Source organism: Erythrolamprus reginae, chromosome 1 (genome assembly GCF_031021105.1).
Source record: "Erythrolamprus reginae isolate rEryReg1 chromosome 1, rEryReg1.hap1, whole genome shotgun sequence".
Classification (NCBI taxonomy): Eukaryota; Metazoa; Chordata; class Lepidosauria; order Squamata; family Dipsadidae; genus Erythrolamprus; species Erythrolamprus reginae.
Genome location: NC_091950.1, coordinates 201,559,755 through 201,582,046, shown reverse-complemented (window position 1 = coordinate 201,582,046; position 22,292 = coordinate 201,559,755). Strand labels below are relative to the sequence as shown.

Sequence of the window (22,292 nt, the reverse complement as noted above, 5' to 3'; positions counted from 1 at the left end):
GTAACACTGTTATTATTATTGTTGTGAGCCGCCCTGAGTCTTCGGAGAGGGGCAGCCTACAAATCTAATAAATTATTATTATTATTATTATTATTATTATTATTATTATTAATTATTATTATTAAGATTTGTACTTGGTTTTGGTTTAACCTATGAAGTTTGTTTGTTTGTTTATTTATTTAATTATTTATTTAATTTGTTTGCCGCCCCTCTCCGTAGACTCGGCTCACAACAGTAATAGAAAAACAATGTACAATACAAATCTAATAATTAAAACTAAAACCCCATAATTTAAGAAAACATACATACGACATACCATACGTGAACAGTATAGGCCTGGGGAAGTTATCTCAGTCTCCCCATGCCTGACGGCAGAGGTGGGGTTTAAGGAGCTTATGAAAGGCCAGGAGGGTGGGGGCAGTTCTAATCTCAGGGGGGAACTGGTTCCAGAGGGTCGGGGCAGCCACAGAGAAGGCTCTTCCCCTGGACCCCGCCAAACGACATTGTTTAGTCGACGGGACCCGGAGAAGGCCAACTCTGTTACAATAGTAATAGCACTTAGGCTTATATACTGCTTCACAGTGCTTTACAGCTCTCTCTAAGCGGTTTACAGGATTGTTGACCCCAACAATCTGGGTCCTCATTTTATCCACCTTGGAAGGATGGAAGGCTGAGTCAACCTTGAGCCAGTCAGGATCAAACTCATGGAGTGAGCAGTGAGTTAGCCTGCAGTACTGCATTCTAACCATTGCACCCCCACATCTCAGTCCTCAACTGGTCGCTTAGAGATTCTTTGAAGTTACAGCAGACACTTCCCTCTTCTTCCCCCCTAAGTCTTAATCCCAGAATTATAGAATGGGGAGCTGTTGGACCTAGAGATATTTTGGGGTCCAGCTTCCACCTCTCACTGTGCTGATCAGACAACCTACAAGTTAAAATCTATCACGATCTGGTAAGCCCGTCAGTGTTGCACAGGAGGGAGTTAGCTACTTACAGTGACTTACCATAGAAAATGATCCTGCTGCCTTATTCTAAAACAAATTTTAATTTTGAACAGCCTTCAAGAATAACTTTGCATTACAGTGGACTACTTTTGAGGTCACCAGGCATCTGGTTATCTTCAAAGTCTTTCTATCCTAGTAATGCCTTGTTGACCTATTATCAAAGCTGCTAAACAATAATGCTGTACTGCAGGCTACTGAAGCTGACTGTTGATCTGTAGGTCAGGGGTTCAAATCTCATCACCGGCTCAAGGTTGACTCAGCCTTCCATCCTTCCGAGGTGGTTAAAATGAGGACCCGGATTGTGGGGGCAATAGGCTGGCTCTGTTAAAAAGTGCTGTTGCCAACATGTTGTAAGCCGCCCTGAGTCTAAGGAGAAGGGTGGCATAAAAATTGATTGATTGAATGAATGAATGAATGAATGCTGGTTGCTGGTTCAACCAAATTGTTCCAAACCCAATTATAGAAATCCTTCCAAGATTTAAACAACCTTCAAAAAGCAAAAAAAAATTCCTAATAGAAATATCTTATGATCTATAGGTTATTCTGAATTATCCAATTTTTCTTTATCTTTTGTAAGCCTCATTTCTCATGTTTATTAACTTTTTTTTTAATACATACAGAGATCGTAATCATACATAGCAACTTGAAAGTTTCAGCAGTAATCCAAGGATTAATCAAAGGTACATAGGGTAATGTTCGGGGATGGGGGCAGCAATGATGTTGAAATTGTGTTTGTGTTTTAAGAAGAAATGCCACTCTGTTTCAAACTCTTTTTTTTTTCAGGCAGTGATGTCAAGACTGGCTTGATAGTTGATCCAAGAACGAAAGCTTTAGTTCTAAATGGCAAACCTGGACATCTGCAGTTCTATTCACTGCAAAATGATAAACTACTGTACAATGTAAGTTAAACTAGCGAACATATGATAAAGCCGTGTAAATCCAGGCAAGTTATTACTTTACAAAAGAGCTTCTGTTTCCATTCTACCAGCAGAGAAGGAAAATACCGAGTATTGATCTCATAACATTTTCAGGCTGAAAAAATGTATTTTACAAGTAAACTAATAGTAGGGAACTAGAACTTAGTAGTAGGCTTGTCTTCATCGAGTCAAGGAGATAATGAAAAGGAAGAAGAAGCTTCAAGGTTGCTAATGGATTGTTCTAGTTCATGCGATATTTATTTATTTATTTATTTATTTTATTTATTTATTTTATTTTTATGCTGCCCTTCTCCTTAGACTCAGGGCGGCTTACAACATGTTAGCAATAGCACTTTTGAACAGAGCCAGCTTATTGCCCCCACAATCCGGGTTCTCATTTTACCCACCTCGGAAAGATGGAAGGCTGAGTCAACCTTGAGCTGGTGGTGAGATTTGAACCGCTGGCCTACAGATCTACAGTCAGCTTCAGTGGCCTGCAGTACAGCACTCTACCTGCTGTGCCACCCCGGCTCTATATCAAATTCAATTTCTTTGAGGGCCGCATCAGGAGTGCGGTTGACCTCAGGACGAGGTAGATATGGCCGACTGGGTGGCCCATGGCCAGCTTGATGCCATTCACTTGGATGTGACCAGATGGGTGGGCATGGCCAGCTTGACTCCACTGCCCAAACTGCTGGCATGTTTCCTCTTTGCATTGGGTAGATCAGGCTGAAGTGATGTAGACCGGTCCAAAGTGATGTGGGATGGCCCTTACATTTTCCAGGACAGCCCCAAGGGCCACATCTAATAAATAAATAAATAATAAAATAAATAAATAAATAAATAACCACATCACGGGTCATATCCGGCCCACAGGCCTTGAGTTTGACACCCTGTTCTAGTTATTTACTAGAAAAGTTGTTAAATATATGGCTTTTAAATGCCATCCTGAAGGTACTCAACAAGGTAGGGGGAAAAATACTGAGGGGAGGATTATTTTGGGTTGAAAATTAAGGGAGTTGTCTCTGTGTAAGAGATAGTTGTGTGATGATGTAGATTAGGAGTAGGGATGGGAATGTAATAAGCAGAGTGAACAGGAAGAAAGTAAAGAATTTCAAGATACGTTTTGCTGACGTTGGCAAAGGCTACATGTTATCGGAGCAAAAAGTGCACTCTGCCATGTGTAAGTGAGAAGTCATTGATGCCATTAGGATAAAGTGTTTGAGTTTCTATACAGAATCCAAAGAAATATGTGATATTAATTGATGTTGATGGTTGAATTGTGCAAAAGCTTTGAATGGAAGCCATTAAAAGAGGGTGATGAGGGACTGTCCTGATGACAAGAAATACAAGTAATGAAATACTAATTTTAGGGTGCCACCTTCCTTGTACAAATGTCCTCAATTGAGCCAAAATTTATGTTGCTAAGTAAATTTCAGCCCATTTTACGACCTTTCTTGCAACAGTTGTTAAGCTAGTAACATGGTTGTTAAGTGAATCTGGCTTCCCCATTGATTTTGCTTATCAGAAGATTGCGGAAGGTGATCACATGATCCCCCGTACACTGCAAGTATCATAAATATGTGTCAGGTACTAAGCATCTGAATTTTAATCAGATGACCATGGGGATGCTGCAGCAGATATAAATGTAAAAATTGGTCATAAGTCAGTTTTTTCTTTTCCCCCCAAATATTTTTATTAATTTTCTTTAAACATACAAGACAAACAACATTTAACATTAAAGGAGCTACCATTGCTCCACTTATCTTAGAAGTCTATCTAGTACAAAAAAAAATCTAACTACAGTCAGATCAATACAGAGATACAATCGATTAATTAAACAAATAGTAAAAACAACATTTGATATTATTGATATTAAAAAAAATATTCTATTCATTATACTGTTATTTAATCAATTACTTTATATCTATTATAACAATATTTTTAATATTTTTTAATACTTAAAATCACTTATTTAGTTTAACGACAAAAAGAAAAAACCTTATCCATTTAATTTCTTAATACTCTACTATATATATATTCAACGTCATGTGTTCAAGTGCTTATAAATTCTTATATAAGTCAGTTTTTTCAATGCTGTTGTAACTTTGAACTTTTACAGAACAAACTGTTGTAAGTCAAGGACTGCCTATATTGCTTAGTTTAGAGAAGATTGATAGCATATCACCTGCAAAGTCTTTTGTTCCGATCTGTTTTTGACTTGCCTCCATAGATACCTGGACTTAATCAACTCCTTTGCTTCTCTCTTTCCCTCTCTGTCTCTTTCCTTATTGAAATACACAGCTGGATGTTGTGCAACAGGAGTATATTTACCAGTCAGGTCTGGACCAGATTGAGTTAGTGAAAGCTGTGTTCGATTCCCAAGGCGACTGGCTGGCTACTGTGGAACAGCTGCAAGGAAGTGGCAGTGAGCTTGAGATGCAGCTGAAGCTCTGGGCCTACAATGAGCAGACACAAAGGTTAAACATGTTGAATGAATTGTTAATGGAAGGGGTTTTTTTAATTAGAATTTTAAGGATTGCTTTTTTATGTATATTATTTGGATTGTTTATTACTGTCTCTTTTATATGCTGTGAGCAGCCCCGAGTCCTGGGAGGGGGCGGCATACAAATCCAATTAAACTTAAACATGTTTGAATTTACCTTATTTTTCAGAGTATAAGACACACCTTTTTCCTCCCTAAAAGAGGCTAAAAATTTGAGTGCATCTTATACTCAGAATGTAGCTTGGTCAAAACTTTTCAGTCCTAATGAGGTGTTAATGATCTTTCCAACTTTTATCGGCTTGTAGGCTTTTTTTCATTGTTACTCTCTCCAAATGTTTTTCGATCCTTAAGTCTTTGCAGGCTTTTTTTCCTTGCTACTTGCTCCAAATAAGTTATACACTGTTTTATTATTGTTGTTAGCTGCCCCGAGTCTATGGAGAGGCGCAGCATACAAATCAATCAATCAATCAAACAAACAAACAAACAAACAAACAAACAAACAAACAAACAAACAAACAAACAATAGTTTTTTTTAACAGCCCGAATCGGGATAAAATAATGTGTTAAAGCTGGCCAGACTAAGGACGCTAGCCTGATGAATACCTGATAGGCAGACTCCCTCCCCCCCCCAATTTTCCTCCCCAAAGATTAAGGTGCATCTTATACTCAAAAAAAATATGTATGTGAGTCATATTCTTATAGCTGCTATGTTGCAAAGCAGTTACATATCCTGAGATCATTTTAAAGCCTAGATTTTGTTTCTAGCAATGGAGAATGAATGTCAAGGCTTCCAAGTATCTAATGAGCCTAGGGACAGGCCACTTTTTCATGATTGGCATTTTTATATGTTATTTTGAGCCGCAGAAAACAGGCTGTATGGAAGCAGAACACTGACTTCATGACATATTAAAGTGTAATACAACTGTTTTTTTTAAGAGAGAGTTAGCTTTGCAGGAAGAAATCTGTGATTTGTGTCAGTGTGCTGAACCTCCAATTAATCTTACATTTTCTTTTCACCCTCTGCATTCCCAGCTATGACAGCCAAAGAGCAGAAGTCCAAATTACCATTACTGTATTCCATTACTGATTTGTTAGGCAGATTAACCTTGTTCTCAGTGTTTCAACTACAGTGATCCCCCGCTCGTTGCGAGGGTTCCGTTCCAGGAGCCCCCGCAACGAGCGGGTTTTCGCGAAGTAGCGATGCGGAAGTAAAAACACCGTCTGCGCATGTGCAGACGGTGTTTTTACTCCCACAGCGCTAGCGAGGAGCCGAAGATTGGGGGCGGCGCGGCTGTTTGCCGCCGGCATGGGGGGCTTCCTAGCAGCCCCCCAAACCCGGGTTGGGGGTCCGGGGGGCGCTGTCTCTCGGCGCTTTCGAGCCGATTCCGGGAGCGAACTCGCTCACGGACTCGGCTCGAAAGCGCCGAGAGAGAGCGTTGACAGGCCCGTTCCTGGCGCTGTCTCTCGCCGCCTTCGAGCCGATTCCGGGAGCGAACTCGCTCACGGACTCGGCTCGAAAGCGGCGAGAGAGAGCGTTGACAGGCCCGTTCCTGGCGCTCTCTCTCGCCGCCTTCGAGCCGAGTCCGGGAGCGAACTCGCTCACGGACTCGGCTCGAAAGCGGCGAGAGAGAGCGTTGACAGGCCCGTTCCTGGCGCTCTCTCTCGCCGCCTTCGAGCCGAGTCCGGGAGCGAACTCGCTCACGGACTCGGCTCGAAAGCGGCGAGAGAGAGCGTTGACAGGCCCGTTCCTGGCGCTCTCTCTCGCCGCCTTCGAGCCGAGTCCGGGAGCGAACTCGCTCACGGACTCGGCTCGAAAGCGGCGAGAGAGAGCGTTGACAGGCCCGTTCCTGGCGCTCTCTCTCGCCGCCTTCGAGCCGAGTCCGGGAGCGAACTCGCTCACGGACTTGGCTCGAAAGCGGCGAGAGAGAGCGTGGACAGGCCCGTTCCTGGCGCTGTCTCTCGCCGCCTTCGAGCCGAGTCCGGGAGCGAACTCGCTCACGGACTCGGCTCGAAAGCGGCGAGAGAGAGCGTGGACAGGCCCGTTCCTGGCGCTGTCTCTCGCCGCCTTCGAGCCGAGTCCGGGAGCGAACTCGCTCACGGACTCGGCTCGAAAGCGCCGAGAGAGAGCGTGGACAGGCCCGTTCCTGGCGCTCTCTCTCGCCGCCTTCGAGCCGAGTCTGGGAGCGAACTCGCTCACGGACTCGGCTCGAAAGCGCCGAGAGAGAGCGTGGACATCGCCCGTATCTAGAAGAAGTTGCCACCCGAGCGCTCTTGCCCGGCGGGAGGCGAAGCATATGGGTGGGGGGGCTGTCAGGACACCCTCCCACCCCAGCACTTTGCATCCCGCCGGCAAAGAGCAATAAGGCAGCAGCTTCTGCCGGACACGGGCAATGGGCGGGACAGAGAAGCGGGAAGAATCAGGAGGTTCCTTTGGCGGCTGGAGGCTGCCTGGCACCCGCTGCAGCCAAAACAACAAAGCCAGGCAGCCCCCAGCTGCCAAAGGAGCCTCCTGATTCTCCCCGCTTCTCTGTCCCGCCCATTGCCCATGTCCGGCAGAAGCTGCCTCCCGTGCCGATGTTCCCCGCCAAGCCCAGTTCGGCTTCCCTGGCTGCTTGGCCGGAGGGGGGGGGGTCGGCCAAAAGGGGCTGGAGACGCAGCGATTTGCCTCCCGCCCCTCGCCCCTGTGCCACCGGCACGTCATCTTCCCTCCCAGACAAAAAGGCCGGCCTTTGGGGATGAAGGGGTGTGTTCAGCTCTGCGTCTCCAGCTCCTTTCGGCCGAGCCCCCCCCCCCCCCCCCGACCAAGCAGCCAGGGAATCCGAGCCAGGCTTGGCAGGGAACATCGGCACGGGAGGCAGGAGACGGATCGGGCGACCGGAGCAGCAGCCAGGGAAGCCGAGCCGCGTATGGCGGTGACGGCGGCCGTCTCCTGCCTCCCGCGCCGATGTTCCCAGCCACGCCCGGCTCGGCTTTCCTGGCTGCTTGGCCGGGAGCTGGATGCTGGTGGTGGCGGAGGAAGGCGAATGCGGCTTGGAAGCTGGGAGGGGGGCAGAATATGGGAGGAGAGAGGCTTGCAATAGAGGGTGGAGGAAGCGGCCATGGGAGGGCGAGCTGCCTCAGGGAGGAGGATCGGGCGGGACCAGGTGGGGGCTGGAATTTCTCCGCCAGGGCGAAGGGCGGGCGAGCGGGTGCTGGGGAGGGCTTCTCGCCCTCCCGACAGCAAGAGGGGGGAGCGAACGGCGTGGGCAGGCGAAGGGCGGGCGAGCGGCAGCGAGGAGTTTGCGTGGGCGGTGGGGAAACTCCTCGCTGACGCCAGCAAGAGGGGGAAGACCCAGGGAAGCCGCTGCCATCTACGCATGCGTGCCCGGCACGCATGCGTAGATGGTATTTTTGACTTCCGGGTTGAAAAATAGCGAAGTACCCTGTTCGCAATGGTTGGGGACGCAATAAACGGGGGATCACTGTATTTTTATATTCTGACTTTTATTTTTGTCCAAGTATAAATGTATATAATTCCCACTAAGTTGATCATAATAATTATCGGTACTTAGGAAACCAATTGATGACAATCCTGGAACTAGTAGCAACCTACATTCTGATTCCCATTCCATTTATATGGTTAAAATAATACAACAGATGGTTTCTCATATTTGGATTATTCCAGTGATACCTGTCACTTCCTTGTTTCAATAAATAGAGAGATATCTTACAAGCCTTACATTACTGTATCCCGTTTGAGCATATGGGTTTGAAAGAAGTTTTACTGTATAGAAAAGATACACTTTTCTATCAGATCCATTTAGTGTAGATTTAATGTAGATTTAATGTAGATGAGAACATTGAAACAACACTTCAAAATAAGGTAAAGCAGCTCGGTGCCATATCCCCTAAATTTTATGAATATTTACGTGTAATTCATCAGGAGTCAAGCTCAATTTGGAGGCAGCTACTTCATTTTATATCTTGATGGCTTCTAACCAGATTTATTTCTTATACTGATTATTTCTGTCAGTGGTACAGTAGCACAGAATGTACCACTTATTTGAGGATAAAAATACATCATCATAAATTGGAAATTATAATATTCAATAATTACACCATCTATACATTTGATGTGAATTAAATGTTTAATATAGCAACAGCATAGTATTAATACGAGTCTGCGGAGAGGGGTGGCATACAAATCTAATTAATAATAATAATAATAATAATAATAATAATAATAATAATAATAATAATAATACATGCTTTGAAGCCTGTTTACTTCATGGGAATGCTTTAATATAATTTTCTCCTCCCCCCCTTTAATGTTAGCTTTACTCTAAATACACGAATAAATGCACCACATGAGGACTGCATAACAGCGATGTGTTTCCGTGGCACAGATCATTCTGAAAATGTAACCCGAACTCTGGTAACAACCAGCAATGATGGGCACTTCAAGGTCTGGATGCTGCTGGTGGATAAAGACAATGAAAGTAAGTACAATGAAGAAAATAGTTTTTATCCATTTGCAACATGAATAAAAACATTTTTTTAAATGTTTTTGTACAAATGTTTTTGTACAAATTATCTCTACATAGAGAGATTTTTTATATAGTGCAAGAGAAAAAAAACTTTAGTGTAGCTATGATTGAGTTTCTCTGTCCTGTATTTCCTGTCCTGCCATCAACTAGAATAAGAGTTACTTCTACTGAACCTGTGTTCTCTGTAACTATATTTTCTTACCCCTTTACATTCAGTCATGAAAGCTTGGTGATCTTTGTGAGGCCATTTTTGTGGAGATCTAAGATTCTCTTCCCCCCTCCCTTAATTTTAAGCTTCTGCACTTTTCTGTGTTTAAGATATCCTAGCGTTGTGTTGTTTATACCTGAAAGTTATTTCTGATTTTCATAACCTGGGCACTTAGAGTAGCAGGTAGAAACAAATTTTTGGAGACGTTTCTTGCTATTTTGAGGGTTGTGTTTGGGATTTTTCTTGGTGTGTATTTTCATTTCTTGATGTGGTACATCCAGATGTTGTACTAAATGTAATGTACATTTCATGACACTAAATTCTCTCTTCCATGTGGTCTGAAAGGGGATGGATTCCAAGAAAAACTGCAGCTGTGGGCCCAAATTAGTGATTGTAAATAGGTTATTTAAAAAACCCTCTAAAAGTGAAGTCTGTGGATTTATAGGCAAACCTACACAGTTGTGGATGATAATCTAGGATTTTTCTTGAACAAAGTACCAGCAAAAATATGTCAAATAGGAACGTGCTTTTAGCCGGATTCCATTTTGTGTAGGAAAAAAACTTAACTTCTATAGGTTTGGGGTGGTGGTTTTTCCCCACTTTTTTTGCTTGCCATGGCAAGTATTACTCCCACACAGTGGTCTCTTGGGTTCTATTCAAGTGGACAGAAATATTCTCAGCAATGTGTGGCTTTTCCTGCTTCAGAAAAAAGACAGAATAGTATGCGGTTTACGTGGAATTGCACCGCTGGATTACCAAGATGATTAAGCTCTCTTTCTCTTCCAGTGGAAAAAGAAAATGGAGCTGCCAAGGTCCCACATTAGTTTGATACTGCCCCATTGCAAAGAATTGGGAGAGGGTTTTTTGCAAGGAAAGGGCCAAGTGTATACAACTGTTAAGCCTCACAAGCAAACCAGACAAAATTAATAAAAATTAAAATTGTCACATGATTTTTTTTCCATGCCATACGGCTAACATTTATGTTCTTTTCCCAAAACTCTGTGTCTCTTACTCAGCAGATGAAAGCCTAACTTGGACCTGTGATTTTGTAGGAAGTTATCATAATTACCAAGCTACACATTGCTGCTTCTCTGAAGATGGCTCTTTACTTGCTGTTAGCTTTGACAAAACAATCACCCTGTGGGATTCTGAAACATGGGATTTAAAATGCACTTTCTGCCATCCTCCAGGAACTATAACGTATGTACTTGTATGCTTGTTTTTTGGAGTCTTATTGCTTTGCTTTTATTTAAATCACTTTTTAAAAACTCTATTTGAAAAGTGTAATGTTGCAGTTTTCAGAAGTGAGGCTGAAGTGTTCTTCTCAGTTTACAACTTCCTCTCATTTCTGTTCGGGTCTGTGAGACCCGAAATCAAAGTTTGAGACCCTGTAAAAAATTTTCCCTGCATATCTGAAACTTGAAATTTCATGACTTTTCATCATTTCAGGGGTTCTCTCTATGAGAATTTTTTTGGGGGGGTGGGAGGTTTCTTTCTTGCTGAAAAAAAAAACCTCCCTAATGTTATGTTCCCGGGTCTATTTGACCCGGACTGCAAATTGATCATTTTAGGTACTTATATTTGGTCTTTTTGAAAGCTTTTTTCACCTGGAAACATGTTTGAACATTTCTGCACACAATGGAATGAAAATTGAACTGAAAAAATTAATCCTTATTGGTTTATTTTGCACATAAATGTGCCTCCCCCCCGTTTTTGTGAACGTTTTTTTCAATTTATGGATAGTTTTGCTTGCAAAATGCAGTCTATTTTACTGGAGTTGGTGTGGGAATGGTACCTTGAACATTTCTGAATATAAGAAAAATATAAAGGAACTGAACAAAATGATTCTTACTGGTTTTTTAACATCAGAAATAAGCCCCCCCCCCCCCTCGGCTGCTTGCAATCATTTTCACTTTTTATTTTTTTATGCTCCAAATCCAAAATATTCTTTAAAATCTTAGGCATTCATTTACTCAATTTAACAATGCTGATCATCAAAAAATATTTTTGGGGTGGTGGCTAATTGTTTTCTGGGCAAAAAAAATTCATAACTTCGAATCTGTTTCTGTTCGTATATGACCGGACCAAAAATATTTTTTTTAGGTACTTGAATTTGATCTTTTTGAAAACTTTTTCAACTGGAAAACTAGTTTGAACATTTATGAACATAATGATATGAAAATTGAACTGGAAAAATTGAGACTTATATTTTTATTTTGATCAAAAAGCCCCTCCCCCCATCCTTTCTGAATTTCGTGTCAATTTCTATTTTTTAAGGCTACAAATCCCTAAGAAATCTTCCCCCAAAAGGTTTGATATACTAAATTGAACATTTCTGAATATAAAAAATATATAAATGAACTGAAAAAAATGGTTCTTATTGGTTTATTTTTGCCACAAAAGGGACACCCCCCCCCGGCCTTGCTGTGTGCCATTATTGTCACTGTTTATACATATTTGTCTAGAAATATTTGGAATATCCTTTTGAAAATCAACCACATTGTAGCCAGATAACTAATTTTATGAAAGAAATCCATTTTACTAAAAAAAAGTATGTAAGTTTGAAATTAACAGCATAATTTTTATATAAATTGAAATAACTTTATATGCAAAATAAACCAATATGCATCAATTTTTCCACTTCAATTTTCATATCATTATGTTCAGAAATGTTCAAGCTACAAATCCAACACCAACTTTAGCAAAATTGAATGTATTCTGCTAGCAAAACTATCCATAAAGTGAAGACTATGTCACAGAAACGGGGGGGGGGGGGGAGGCACATTTATGTGCAAAATAAACCAATAAGGGTTAATTTTCTCAGTTCAATTTTCATATCATTGTGTGCAGAAATGTTCAAGCTACCAATCCCACACCAACTTTAGTAAAATAGAATGGATTTTGCAAGCAAAACTATCCATAAATTGAAAAAACTTTCACAAAAACGGGGGGGGGGGGAGAGGCACATTTATGTGCAAAACAAACCAATAAGGATTAATTTTTTCAGTTCAATTTTCATTCCATTGTGTGCAGAAATGTTCAAACATGTTTCCAGGTGAAAAAAGCTTTCAAAAAGACCAAATATAAGTACCTAAAATGATCAATTTGCAGTCCGGGTCAAATAGACCCGGGAACATAATATTAGGCAGTTTTTTCGAACAGCATACAAGGGTTAAGAACAGGATCAGACAACAGCGGCAAAAGTCTTCATAAATGTAACTCATTTTCTCTGCTTGGAATAGCATATCCAGTATGTATCATTTTAGCTTAGGCTGGAATCTTTTCTTCAAAAGAAAATCAAATCCTTTGGTTAAGAATTAAATGAGGGAAGAGAGATAATGGGAAAAAGTTGAGCTAAAGGAATGTAAAATTGATCTTCTATGGAACTAAAATGTGCATTCTAATAACAAGCAAGGTCATTGTTTCTCTCTTGTATTTGTTTCTGAACTTCCCGCTGCCAGTAAAGAGAGCTTGATGAACATGAATGATTAAATCTGCAATTCATTATAACTAAGGATCGTGGCAGCATTTGTGTTTCTTAGAAAATAGACCCTCCTTTTTAAGCGTGAGTGCTTGTGCTACAATATTCTTAAATAGGTAAATTAATAACTATAGTTCTCAATGCATCTGAGCCTTCCGTCTGCTTGAATTCCTCACATTTTTGCTGCTATTAAAAGCCAGTTCCTCCTCATTTACTGTCCTGTCAGCAAGACGGTTTCAGCAAACTTCTAAAACTGATCGTGACCTCTTGCCTTCCGGCACTTGCAAAGCTGCAGTGTTATCTGAAATGGTTTAAACAGAACCGTTTGCTCGGAAGGTGCTCTTTTTTTCCAAAAGACTTCCTTGACCCTCTTTGTGTAAACATTTGCTTGATTGCTGTAGGAGGTTTGAATGGTAAGGTTGTAAAATGGAATTTGTTCCCAGGTTTGCACGTATTATAGTTGCTGCTAGGAGATGTAGGTAAAAAGACTAAAGTTGCTCAGTGGTGAAATTGCAAGGCTTTGGCTAATCTTAACTTCTGAATGTCCATCTGGCTGGGACATCAATGACGTCCTTCCTTTTGCAGGAACTTTTTAGATGACCTTCTTGTTTACCATGTGTTAGATAGGTTGCTGAGCATACAGTATATCACTTTGAAGTGTATCGTTGCTCAGCACAACTGCCTTACCACCAAATTTGAGAAATGTGTTTCTGAGTTAATGCAGAGGGAGCATATTATGAAATACTTCACTGAACAGGGAATGATCAGCTCTTTTTCCACCAGTTTTCAATCCGGAATGCTGATGAATATAGCAGTAAATGTTACTGGCATGATTTGAAATTGGGCAATTATTTTGACTTTTCCTTTCTTCTTTTAGGAGCCTATGCTTTGGGAGGCTCATTTGTTCAAAATATCTCCTTGGCACCACCAGCAGTGGCTTTTTGTGCTGCTGGAACTTGCTGAATTGCTCATGTAAGTTTTTACTTTTTCTTCTAGTATCTTTCCTTCTTGGCATTTTATGCTACAGGAACATCATAATTGAAAGAATCAGTCAGTGCAAACAATCAGTTTTGATTTCATCTCGCTAAAGAAAACCCTTTTAGTAAATATTTAATGATAAATGGCAAGTTAATCCACTAGCACATGCACTGGATTACTCTTGCTAACTACCAGCTGCCTGCTATTATTAATTGTGGTACAATTGCTAAAAGATACTGAGTTAATCTGTGTGTTTTTGACAAGTGGCCAGAATTTTTGTTCAGCTTAAAACCTAGTTGTTAAAAAATGGAATGAATTCTAATGAATAGAAGATCACTATACAAAATTAGATGATTATTTTTTACACTAAATAGAAATTGAAATAAGTACTGCATTTTTCGGGACTCAAAGATGCACCTAGATTTAAAGGAGGAAAACAAGAAAAAAAATTAGCTTTTCGCTTCTCTACATCCCGTTTTTGCCCTCTCCGGTCCCCAGAACCACCAAAATTTTTATCCATTTTTAGGGGGAGGGAGTGTGTCTCACACTCCTCAAAATATGGCAATTTAGCACCAGCAAACTTATTCTATAATTAGGATGCTGTTAGTAATCCTGTTAGAATTATTTTGCTAGTCCTACATAAGTGGGACACTTACATGTGGATAGCTGCAGTGGAGCTGGGAGAAGGATAACCACCTGTCCCCTTTCATTGTTCTCCTATAAATTCAGAGAATTGGAAGTTCTTCCAGGAAAGTTTTGAGAAGCTGCAGGAGGGATGGAAAGGAAGACCTATTTTAGGAATATATAAAAGATTTATAGAAATCCAGGCAACTAACTAAAATCAAAAAGCCACGATACAAAATATTCTCATAACGAAACAAGAAGAGTTGCATAACTTTGGTGACTCAATAGAAAACATCCTATTTGTTGGCCCTGAAACATTGAGCAGGTCTCTCCTATCTACCTGAGGAGAAGACTATTGTATTAGAGGAATCCAAATAGTGTCCATTATATGAACATTATGCTTTTTGGTTTGGCCAAATTGTAATCTGCCTTTGTCCTATACATTTAGAGAAAACTAATTGTCTATTGGAGCACATTTTAATACATTTTGTTATTAATTTGAAATTATATGATTAGTTGATTTCTAAGAGTTCAATATTTCAAAATGTGAATCTATCAGGGCTAGGCTTATCCTGTGCCACTTTGGTAATGTGTATGGCCTCTCCTTTCCAAATGAACTAAACAGAACATTTAAAGCTGATGGTCGCCAAATTGTGATGGATGGATTTCAGGATCCTTTTGAGATCCTGTTGGGTAACCTCATGCCAGCCATCATTGTGAAATACTCTCTTACTCTCATTCCTTATGCAGACCCTACTCAGAAAGTTGTGTTTGAACTGAATCTGCCCCTTTTGTAAAATTGTACTTTTTCCAGAAAAAAATAATTTTCATAGTCTGTGGGTTTTTTTTTACTGGCCTGATTATTTTTTCTTTTCAGTGGAATGGAGTGCCAAGTTACATGTCAACGTTCTTCAGCCTGATCATCTGTCTGAGAACATTGCCGCAATTGCTCAGCACTCAGAATATTCAGATGGTGAGAATAAAGAGGCCTTTCTACTTTGTGGAGAATGGTTGATCCAAGTTGTGGTATTACCGTGCCTAGAAAAATATTTTAGAGTTAATGCCACTTAAAGCAAATTTTTTAACTAGGCTGAACCTGAAAACTTAAATCCTATCCAAAAACATATGGGAAATTAGTAACTTTTTCAATCTTTCCCTTTGCTTTGATCCTGCAGAGGGCTGAGTCCTTGAATATGAGTAGAGGTACAGAGGGATGTTGAGATACAGGTGGATATTTGCCAAAAATTGATTAAGGGACGGAATTATAAACTTATTTTTATCTTAGGATCAAAAACCAATTACAGTAATACCTCATCTTATGAACCTAATTGGTTCCCGGAGGAGGTTCGTAAGGTGAAAAGGTGTAAAATGAATTAATGCGTGCAAGAAAAAAACACACCAAAAAACGCCGCCGCCCGGCTGCCACCTTTTGAAACAGCCGGGCGCTTCTCAGCATTCTCCCAATGCTGAACCCGGAAGTTCGGCAAAAGTTCAGGTTCGGGTGGCCGCCGAGAAGAAAAGCTAACAGCCGGGTGGCGGGGCTTCTCAGCGTCCTCCTGAACCCAAACGCCGACCCCGAACTTTTGCCGAACTTCCGGGTTCGGCGTTCGGGAGAATGCCGATAAGCCCCCCAGCTGTTTCAAAAGGCGACAGCTGGGCGACGGGGCTTCTCGGCGGCCACCCGAACCTGAACTTTTGCCGAACTTCCGGGTTCGGCATTTGGGTGGTGGGTTCGTAAGATGGAAAAAGTTCGGAAGAAGAGGCAAAAAATTTCCGAACCCTGGGTTCGTATCTCGGATGGTTCTTATGGCGAGGGGTTCGTATCACGAGGTACCACCGTACTCACGGTATATAGAGTAAAGGTATCTTACTTATAGAGGGAGTTATTTGGGGGGGGGGGGGGTTTAACAATTTTTTTCTGTTAGTAATTACTTAATCTTTTACTGTTAAAGCAACTTTTTGTTTTCAGATTTTTACTACAGAGGAAGAAAAGATGTTTTAAAGAGAAGCTAGTAATCTTTGTGCCAGTCGTATAATAATATTGTGTCACTTTATGAACAAGCTATTTTGGCTGAGGAAATAACAGAAAAAGTACAGAGTACTGGGTCTGAATCCCATCGTTAAGAAGCTGTCAATAGTGGGTTGGGGTGAAGGCCATATAAAAAAATCTGAATCTTTTTTTACTGTTCCTTTTCCTGAAAAATAGCCATCTCTACCTTGATTTCTTCCAAATCGAGATCAGGATTTTGAACTAGCATGATAGCTGGAAATTCAAGGAGTTGTTAGTCCCAATCTGTTAACGGTACTAGTTGGGGAAGGCTCGTTGTAGTTTATCTCTCATCAAAGAGTTGTTATCTGGCTGTGGTTTTCTCAAACTATGATGATACAGCTTGGTTCTTTATTGCCAGATTAATTGTTAAATTGTCCTTATAAAAGTTCATTTGCAATATTGAGGCAATATCCATGCTTGAGATCGTTGTGGCTTTGTAACTCAGTGACTCTTCAACTCCAAGTCAGAAAAACAGATGGGGTTGTTTTCAAAGGCTAAAGATATTCTTCTCTGCTTTAGTGTTCGTGTTCAAGCCCAACGAACCACGGCCTTCGTGTATCCAAAGAAGTGTCTGCAGAGGGAAAGTCAAGTGGGGCGTCTTTGTTCCAAGAGAGGTGCCTGAATGTATTACATCCGAAAAATATCAATGGCTTAGCCAATCGCAGTTTTATTTTCTGACTGAAACACACGTAAGTGCTGGCTTTATTAAAACGACTTAGAAAAGAGGCTGTCATGTTCATTTTATGCCCAGTCTTCCCAATAGACTGTCATTACAATATTGTCCTAATGGTAGTGGAAGATAGAAAAAAGGAAAAGAAACTTAAAGACTCTGTGTTTTCTGACTACTACTATGTCTATTTAATCTGGATATTTTTTATTTTAAATGTTTTTAGTATTTTTAATGTATTTTGTGAATTGAAAACTTCCCCAGAATTATTGACTGAGATGGAAAGCTGTAGAAATTGCATACATACACATTACTTCTTCAAGCACTAATGAAGCACATTCTGCATGCTTGTTTAAAAATAGTTCCTATTTGTTCAGAGGTGCTTCCTCCATTTAGGATTGCAGCCTAGATAAAGTATATTGAGCCAGCTATAGAAATTTTGCTCTGTCAAAAATGTTTTGATACCTATGGGCTTATCTGAGCAACCTGCATTTTGCAATAACTCTTACTGTGTTATTTATACAGGTTATTTTCCTGCGATCTGATTCCAGACAGCAATACTATGCTGGCATAAAATTTGCCCTGTCTAAATCCCAATATTGCTTGGGCTTGGTTTTTTGGCAACGTATTCTCCCCAACAGCACTAAAAATGTGTCATTTGGTCACTATTAGAGAAAAAGGAAATTTCCTATAACATTTGAAAGGAAAGGCATTGTTCCAAATAGTAGCAAACATTTTTTCATTATCCCCCATGTTTTAGTTCACAACCACATCTCATATTTAAATTCACTAGCTGTATATGCATATGCTTCTGGACTGGTATTTTGAGTGGTGTGACTTTTTAAAAAACTCAATGTAATTTGAAAGATACTTTTCCTATGTGTAATCTTTCTTTTTCCCCTCCTTCTGATTGTGTAGGAATTAATGACTTTTAGCACAAAAACCCCAGAAGAGAGACTTACGCCTTCCAGTAGACAGGTATTATAGTTCGTTCTATAGTTTGTTCTGTTAGCAGCATATTATAGATCAGTGATGGCAAACCTATAGCACATGTACCACAGATGGCACGTGGAGCCACATCTGAGAGCACGTGAGGAGTTGTCCTAAATCAGCTGATTTTTGACCTTATTTTCTGCTATTTTCATTCTCCCCAGGCTTCAGGGAAGCCTTCTGAACCCTGGCGATGGTGAAAAACTACCCAATGGGCCACCAGAAATTTGTTTCTGAACTTCCCGTTGTCCTGTTGGACTGTTTTTTGCTGTCCCCAGGCTTCAGGAGGCTTTCCTGGATCCTAGGGAGAGCAAAAAACAGCCCAATAGGCCTACCGGACATAGCCTGTGCCTATGCGGGGGAGGGGGTCAACGCATGGGGGTTGTGCACATGCAGGGGGTCAGTGCAGGGGTTGTGCGCGTGCGCATAGAGGACACTGCATTATGGGTGTGGATTCATGCTATCATGCATATGTGCACCCTTTTGATACCTGAGCCAAAAAAAGGTTCACCATCACTGTTATAGAGAGATATTCTAGTACCACCGGGATACAAAAGCTGACCTGCTTAATGACTGTCTGTCATCAGATTGTGCCTGATTTCTGAAAAGTTACTCTTTTCTTGTTTTGTCTGTGCTGTGCTTGAAATTTATTTGCATATGCCTTATTGTAGGTGTGGTTTTTCTCCCTCCATTTCCTTTATAGTTGGCAGTTGAGGAGAGCGTCTCTATAACTCCCTTTTCCCTATTATTGGGGAAGCATCGGCAGCAAATGAAAGAGGGAATGGATGTTGGGAAGGTTCCTGTGCAGAACTTGCTAGGTCAAGAATCACCTGCTGTTAAAGAAGTAAGAATAGATCTAATCCATATTCAGACATTTATACATTTGCAATGACCTCTTAAGAAAGAGCACTGATCTCACCTGATTGTCTTTTCTCCCCAGCTGCTTCATACTCCAGCACATGTATTACCGTCAGCTTCTTTCTTATGTCCTCTTTTTATTCACTCTTTGCTGGTGCCTAGAACAAGGTAAGCGGTCCCTCCGACATAAAATACTAAAAAGTTAGTACTAAAGTATTAAAATGCCCTGTTTTGGTTGAGACAAGTTACCCAGACAGGCCGCATATATGTTGTGTTCAGAGATTTACGAGACATCTCATTTGATATGTCAGGAAGTTTAAAAATGAATCAACTATTGTCACTCCTCAATCAACCCCTACAATCCCTTGTTGGGATTAGACCATTTGTCAGGGTGCAGGATGTGAAACACAGCATGTCCTTCCTTTGCCATTTTTTCCTTTCTACTTTGGTCACTTCTCTTTCTGTTCTGAATGATGAAAAGTAAACAAAATATCAGTTCAAGATTGGGGTGCTTCTCTTGCGTTTGGGGTACACCTAGAAAGCTTAGAAATTTGAGGATCCAAAGCCTTTCCTCCCTGTGCCACAATTATGTTCAGGAAGGGAGCCCCAAATCAGTGTGTTCCATTTTTTACAGTCTTGTGTTTCGAGTTTTGATCACATGGTGAGTGTTATGCTGATTTTTTTTTTGACTCATGGACATCTCTGCCAATGACCATAATGTCTTCAGAGCTGTTTTGTCTGCCCTTAGAGATTTCATAGAGATTTTCTTTACTTTTTGGAGCTTTTTCAGGGAGGAGAAGATTCAATCATTTGAGTATATCATTAAAGATGGTTGGTGAATGAAGATGTGAATTTATGGATTTATTGGAATACTAAATGTGCTAGGCATATTTAGTTGTTGGATTCTTCAGAGTGTAAGATCCACACCCTGGATTTGGTCATAGTGAAATCAATCTCACGTTGATCAGATTTTCTGCAGACATTTTGCCCCAAATCCCAGGAGATTGCCAATCTACAACCTGCTCGATTTCAACTCTTACAAATAGCACAACTCTTACAAATAGCACAAGAGAACTCCCACTAAATTGTTGCCTGAATGTACTCTTGCCAGGAGGGAAAATATATGCAGAAATACCACCTCACAGCCTTGTTATTGATCTCCCAAAACACAGAGAATCTGACTATCAAGAGTGCATATTAACATAATAGTAGCACTTTCCCTTCAAGATTTTACTTTACTATTCCTCACAGGATATATTTCAAATACATACAATAATAATAATTAATAATAATAATAATTTATTAGATTTGTATGCCGCCCCTGTCCGAAGACTCGGGGCGGCCAACAACAATAATAAAAAACAATATTATAGCGAAACAAATCTAATATTAAAAAAGAAAGCATATAAAACCCTATCATATTTAAAAACCAAACAACACATGCATACCAAACATAATGGTAAAATGAGGACCCAGATTGTGGGGGCAATAGCCTAGCTCTGTTAAAAAAGTGCTATTGCTAATATGTTGTAAGCCGCCCTGAGTCTAAAAATTGAATAAATAAAATAAATAAGTAAATAAATAAAATATAAAAAGCCTGGGGGGAAAGGTTTCTCAACTCCCCCATGCCTGGCGGTATAGGTGGGTCTTAAGTAGTTTACGAAAGACAAGGAGGGTGGGGGCAGTTCTAATCTCCGGGGGGAGTTGATTCCAGAGGGCCAGGGCCGCCACAGAGAAGGCTCTTCCCCTGGGGCCCGCCAAACAACATTGTTTAGTCGACGGGTCCCGGAGAAGGCCAACTCTGTGGGACCTTATCGGTCGCTGGGATTCGTGCGGTAGCAGGCGGTTCCAGAGGTACTCTGGTCCAATGCCATGTAGGGCTTTAAAGGTCATAACCAACACTTTGAATTGTGACCAGAAACTGATCGGTAGCCAATGCAGGCCACGGAGTGTTGTAGAAACGTGGGCAAATCTGGGAAGCCCCACGATGGCTCTCGCGGCCGCGTTCTGCACGATCTGAAGTTTCCGAACACTTTTGAAAGGTAGCCCCATGTAGAGAGCGTTGCAGTAATCGAACCTCGAGGTGATACAATGCTGGCACTTCAAGGAAAATGCCTGCCTTTCCATGACATAGCTTGGTACATACACAAACACCATCAATGCAGGGGTGAAACAGATTCTGGAGAACTGGTAGCGGTTCTGACAGGTTCTGGAGAACTGGTAGCAGAAATTTTGAGTAGTTTGGAGAATACCACCTCTGGCTGGGAATGGGAATTTTGCACTATCCTTCCCCTGGAGTGGGGAGGGAGTGGAGATTTTGCAGTATCCTTTCCTTGCCACATCCACCAAGCCACACCACGCCCACCAATCCATGCCCACAGAAGTGGTAGTAAAAAAAAATGGATTTCACTACTGCATCAGTGCCTGCTGTATAGAAAGTAAGAATCAGAAAATCTGTGTTCCTTTTCATACTTGAACATATTTTATATGTTCAGGAAAATATTTCAGAAGAAAGGAAAACTAAGGAGCAGGAGAACTGTTGACCAAGAAAACTTTCTGGGTTTTTGTGTATCAGCATTATTTAGGATCTCTGTAAACAAATGCTATTTGCAGAGATTTGTTGAGACAAATAGAAGGCACTTTGCATAATTCTCTCTCTCTTTTTTTAAAGCACTAGTGAAATTGCTGATGAAGTCGAAATGCTAAGTGACAGTGAAGAGAAGGAATCTGATGAGGAATCCGAAGATATTGAGGTTTGCCCAGAGGCTTCACAGACAACAGAGTGCTTTGGGGAGGGTGTATCTAAATTATCAAAACTTCAGGAAAGAGAACTTCGTAAATTAAGGAAATTGGACTACAGCTGGGCCTCAGGACTCTGAACATTGCTTTCTTTTTTCTTTTTTTTACAAATTTCTTTCAGTAATTTAATAAAGTGCCAAATAAAAGTTAACTTTTTTATTACTTTTGCCATTGATATAAAGTATATCTTCAAAAATTCTTGGACACCATCCTTCAGAGGCTTGAGCATGCTTGTCTAGAAAAAAGAGCTTTGTGGTGAAAACAGGGCGGCTTTCTTTCCTTTTATGTGTTACTTTCGGCCAAGATTCAAGAACATTACAAAGCATTTATGTAAATGCGTCTTATTTTAGACATAGGATGCATTTACATGCTGTGTTTAAAAAAAGACCTTGTGTAACATGGGAGCTAGGGGATCTTTGCTTGGGGAAAAAAGCAGCAAACTTTCTGAGCTGAAGTATTTGCTAATCTGCATTCCTAAAATGTTTAGAGATGCCTGGGGCAGAGTTTGGAAATCTAAGACTTTCAAAACAAACCTACTTTGGTCAAATACAGACAGTAGAAACGAAATAGCTAATTAAATGAAAGAGGTCATTTAAGATGTTGAAAAATAGAAGCCTGTGCAAAAAAACATTGATCAGAGCAGAAAAGTGTTTCAAGCATTAAGGGGTGTGTGGGACCATGAGG

The 22,292-nt window shown here is 40.9% G+C and overlaps 1 protein-coding gene across 2 annotated transcripts in view; it reads left to right on the top strand.

Moving 5' to 3' along the window:
- The window catches only part of WDR75 (WD repeat domain 75), a 40,699-nt gene extending 18,929 nt beyond the window's left edge, over positions 1-21,770 (top strand). The window contains exons 11-22 of one of the 2 annotated variants that reach the window (XM_070731923.1): positions 1,625-1,684; positions 1,788-1,903; positions 4,226-4,401; positions 8,742-8,905; positions 10,181-10,361; positions 13,520-13,614; positions 15,122-15,217; positions 16,814-16,983; positions 17,880-17,939; positions 18,655-18,795; positions 18,892-18,977; positions 21,481-21,770. In XM_070731923.1, coding sequence (XP_070588024.1) covers positions 1,625-1,684; positions 1,788-1,903; positions 4,226-4,401; positions 8,742-8,905; positions 10,181-10,361; positions 13,520-13,614; positions 15,122-15,217; positions 16,814-16,983; positions 17,880-17,939; positions 18,655-18,795; positions 18,892-18,977; positions 21,481-21,688 — 1,553 coding nt within the window. In that variant the 3' untranslated portion in view covers positions 21,689-21,770. Of the gene's footprint in view, positions 1-1,624; positions 1,685-1,787; positions 1,904-4,225; positions 4,402-8,741; positions 8,906-10,177; positions 10,362-13,519; positions 13,615-15,121; positions 15,218-16,813; positions 16,984-17,879; positions 17,940-18,654; positions 18,796-18,891; positions 18,978-21,480 lie in introns of both variants that reach the window. The other variant, XM_070731924.1, reaches the window with a different exon arrangement.
- Positions 21,771-22,292: the final 522 nt, after the last annotated feature.